This window comes from Otolemur garnettii, unplaced genomic scaffold, assembly GCF_000181295.1.
Source record: "Otolemur garnettii isolate 467f Iridium unplaced genomic scaffold, OtoGar3 scaffold00055, whole genome shotgun sequence".
NCBI lineage: Eukaryota > Metazoa > Chordata > Mammalia > Primates > Galagidae > Otolemur > Otolemur garnettii.
Window position 1 is genome coordinate 4,085,365 of NW_003852450.1, and position 3,667 is coordinate 4,089,031.

Consider the following 3,667-nt stretch of genomic DNA (forward strand, 5'->3'; position numbering starts at 1 on the left):
TTTTTTTTTTTTTTTGGTCTATTTTACATATAATGTTTTAGGGTATTTAGCTATACTTAACAGAAGAAATTAATTCTTTCTCAGTTCTTTTCTTATTTTAAATAACAGATACTTTTTTTTTCTTGTTTTGAAACTGTGTCTCACTCTGTTACTTTGGGTAGAATGCAGTGGCTTCATTATAGCTCACAGCAACCTCAAACTCCTACGCTCAAGCGATCCTTTTGTCTTAGCCTTCTGAGTAGCTGGGATTACAGGTGCCACCATGCCTGGCTAATTTTTCTATTTCTTGTAGAGACAGTGTCTCATTTTTGCTCAGGCTGGTCGGATTTTCTGACCTAAAGCAATCTTCTGCCTCAGCCTCCCAGAATGCTGGAATTACATCCTTGGACCACTGTTCCTGGCCTCTTTTTGTTGTGTTCACATTTTGTTCTGGGATTACATCAGAAATGTGCTCTTTTAACCTGTCTTCCAAAAAAGCCCTCAATTTTTTTTATTCTATCAACTCTTAAGGGCCAGCTGATTTTTAGACACTTCTAAGAAGATGTTTGTATTGTATGTTTGGAGACGGTATCGCTCTTTGTCACCTAGCATGATCATAGCTCACTGCAGCCTTGAACTCCTGGACTTAAGGCTGCCTCAGCTTTCCAAGTATCTGGGACTATAGGTGTACGCCACCATGCTCAGCTAATTTTTGTACAGATGCGGGTCTCAGCATGTTATACCCAGGATAGTCTTTAACCCTTGGGCTCAAGTGATCCTTCCACCTTGGCCTACCAAAGTGCTGGACTGTAGGCATGAGCCACTATGCCCAATCCATGAATCTCTATTAATTTCACTAAACATCTTAATGTTATCTTAAAATATTAAGAGCTTCCCTTCCCGGATATGAAAATGTCATGAAAACATTCTTATTTATTGCTTAATTGGGAAAGCCTGTGGATTTGAGTATATGTTAAAAAGACACAAACAGCAAATGTCATTGACCTCTGCAATTAGGAAAATGTGTTTGACTCACACGTTTTATCAGAAGAGTGGTAAGATATACTTTAACCAAGAATATGCACTAAATTACCCCTTTTTCTTCCCAGCTGGAGTCGAGATGGTCATAAGCTCGTGAGTGCTTCCACTGATAATATAGTGTCACAGTGGGATGTTCTTTCAGGCGACTGCGACCAGAGGTTTCGATTCCCTTCACCCATCTTAAAAGTCCAATATCATCCACGAGATCAGTATGTTTAATCTAAGCAATTCCTTCCTGGGGTGGGATCTAATTCTATGTGGATAGGTCTAGGCTTATGACAGTTTTAAGGTTTTAGGAGGTAAACACACATCTCTTCAAATCTTCTACATAAAATCTTTTTTTGTAGTCAATTCTACTGAATACATTTAAGGAGAATGTTATTGTATTATATAATTTAAACTAATCATTATTAAGACTTTGGAAGTAACAGAGGTGGGGATAAATATACAATACTGGTCTTTGACCTGGGGCTTTTCCCCCTTTGACTTCTTTAGGACGGGGAAAGAGTTCACTTGTTAAAGCTGTATTTGAGAAAATGTGTTACCATTCCATTACCCAGACACAACTGTTTTCATATCTCTGGGCTCTTTTTTAGTTAGGTTCTCTTTAAGTATGAAGCTTAAACAGGGCAGACATAAAGTTCATGTATAACATAAAATAGTTTAATCGCACAAGTGCTTCACATCTTAGTACATATTAAATTACATAAATAGGTACTTTTATGTAATTGTGATCAGTATTTTGCCTTTTTATTTTGTATTTTATTAGTTTGCTCTATTTTTATATTTATTTTTGGATGATTACATTTTATTTTGTGGAAGTAGGATCCCATAATTTTACTCATCTTTTCCCTGTTATTAGACATTTGGAAATTGTTTCCCAGTATTTCAAATTTGCTTGGGCTAGGAAAGTTGATGAGAGCAGTGGACAGGGATCAGGGAAAAGGATAGGGAATCAGCCTGCTGATGCCAAAGCAACAGCCAATGTACTGTTCATATTTTTAAACAGGAACAAGGTTCTCGTGTGTCCCATGAAATCTGCTCCTGTCATGTTGACCCTTTCAGATTCCAAACATGTTGTTCTGCCGGTAGATGATGACTCCGATTTGAACGTGGTGGCATCTTTTGATAGGCGAGGGGAATATATTTATACAGGAAATGCAAAAGGCAAGGTAAGCCTTGAAGCCTAGAAATTGGTAAAATAAGGATCAGGCATCTTGTGCATTGGCTCATTTTCTGTTTACTTGTTCTACTTCGAAATTTCTTTTATTCCTAGACTAAGCATTACTTCTGCTTATGGCAAATGTAGCCTATTTTTCTCCAATACCTTGATAATAATTTTTGTTTTTTGGGTTTAGAGTGGTCAGAGATTATTTGACCTAGAAAAGGATGGAAGGGCCTTTACTGGATGCTTAAGGGCCTTACTAAATTATAAATTTTAAAAGTCTTGTTACCAACTGGAATACTGCTGATGAAAATAAATGCCTTAATATCTGGTTTTATAAAATATATAATTCAGGCCAGCTTAACCTACAGAATTGAGACTTTATTATCCTTTTTTCTTCTTAAACTTCTGACTTCTTTGGAATGTGTAGGCCCTTTTGTCTTGGAAACATTGTAGAAAGTGTTTCTTCTGTGGAATAAGAAGTCAGGTTAGATGAACTTTAAGGTTCTTTTTATACTTAAAAGTAGTTTCATTGGGGACTTTGTGTTTTGATTTTAATTGGGACACATGGGCTAGTAGAATTTCACAGCTATTTTAGAAAGTGGCAATTTTTAAAAAATTGTGTTAAAATACAAATGACACAGTTTACCATTTCAACCATTTTTACGTGTATAGTTCAGTAGTAATAAGTACATTGATATTGTTGTGCAGCCATCACTATCCATCCACAGAACTGTTTTCTTTTTATAAAATTGAAACTCTGTACCCATGGAACAGTTACTTTCCTATTTCCTGCTCTTCTTTAGCCTTTGGCAACCACCATTCTGTTTTCTATCTATGAATTTGACTATGCAGGTACCTTATAGAAGTGGAATCATATGGAATTTACCCTTTTATGACTGGCTTATTTCACGTAGCTTAATGTCTTCAAGGCTCATCCATAATTGTATCCTGTTTCAAAATTTTCTTTCTTTTCAAGGTTTAATAATATTTCATTGTATGTATATACCACATTTTATCTGTTCATTTGTCAGTATATACATGGGTTGCTTCCAGTTTTTGGCTGTTGTAAATAATGCCAAACATATTTTGAGAGTTGTTTAAGACCTTATCCTTTATTTGAAGAAACAAAAAGCTAATACCAGCTAATCAGGTTGAATACATAGGAATAGAAATGTTTGTATTTTTACCCAGTCTCTGCCCAATTTTAGAAACAGAAGCCAGATCTCATTACTATTAATTATCACAATACTTCTCCCTCCCTCTTTTAAACTTTAGATTTTGGTTCTGAAAACAGATTCTCAGGATCTTGTTGCTTCCTTCAGAGTAACAACTGGAACAAGCAATACCACGGCCATTAAATCAATTGAATTTGCCCGGAAAGGGAGGTAAGTCTTTACATTTTTAGGGACAGCTTTATTTTTTTCTTCTTTTCCTTTAAAGTAGTACTGTGGTCTCATCAGGTACAGTTTTTTTTTTTTT

General features: G+C 35.6%; 1 protein-coding gene across 1 annotated transcript in view; it reads left to right on the forward strand.

The window, feature by feature from the left end:
• The window catches only part of RBBP5 (RB binding protein 5, histone lysine methyltransferase complex subunit), a 46,728-nt gene that overhangs the window by 22,463 nt on the left and 20,598 nt on the right, over positions 1–3,667 (forward strand). Inside the window, exons 4-6 of the mRNA XM_012806600.2 lie at positions 1,089–1,229; positions 2,030–2,192; positions 3,464–3,573. Of these exons, the coding sequence (XP_012662054.1) occupies positions 1,089–1,229; positions 2,030–2,192; positions 3,464–3,573 (414 nt within the window). The remainder of the gene's footprint in view (positions 1–1,088; positions 1,230–2,029; positions 2,193–3,463; positions 3,574–3,667) is intronic.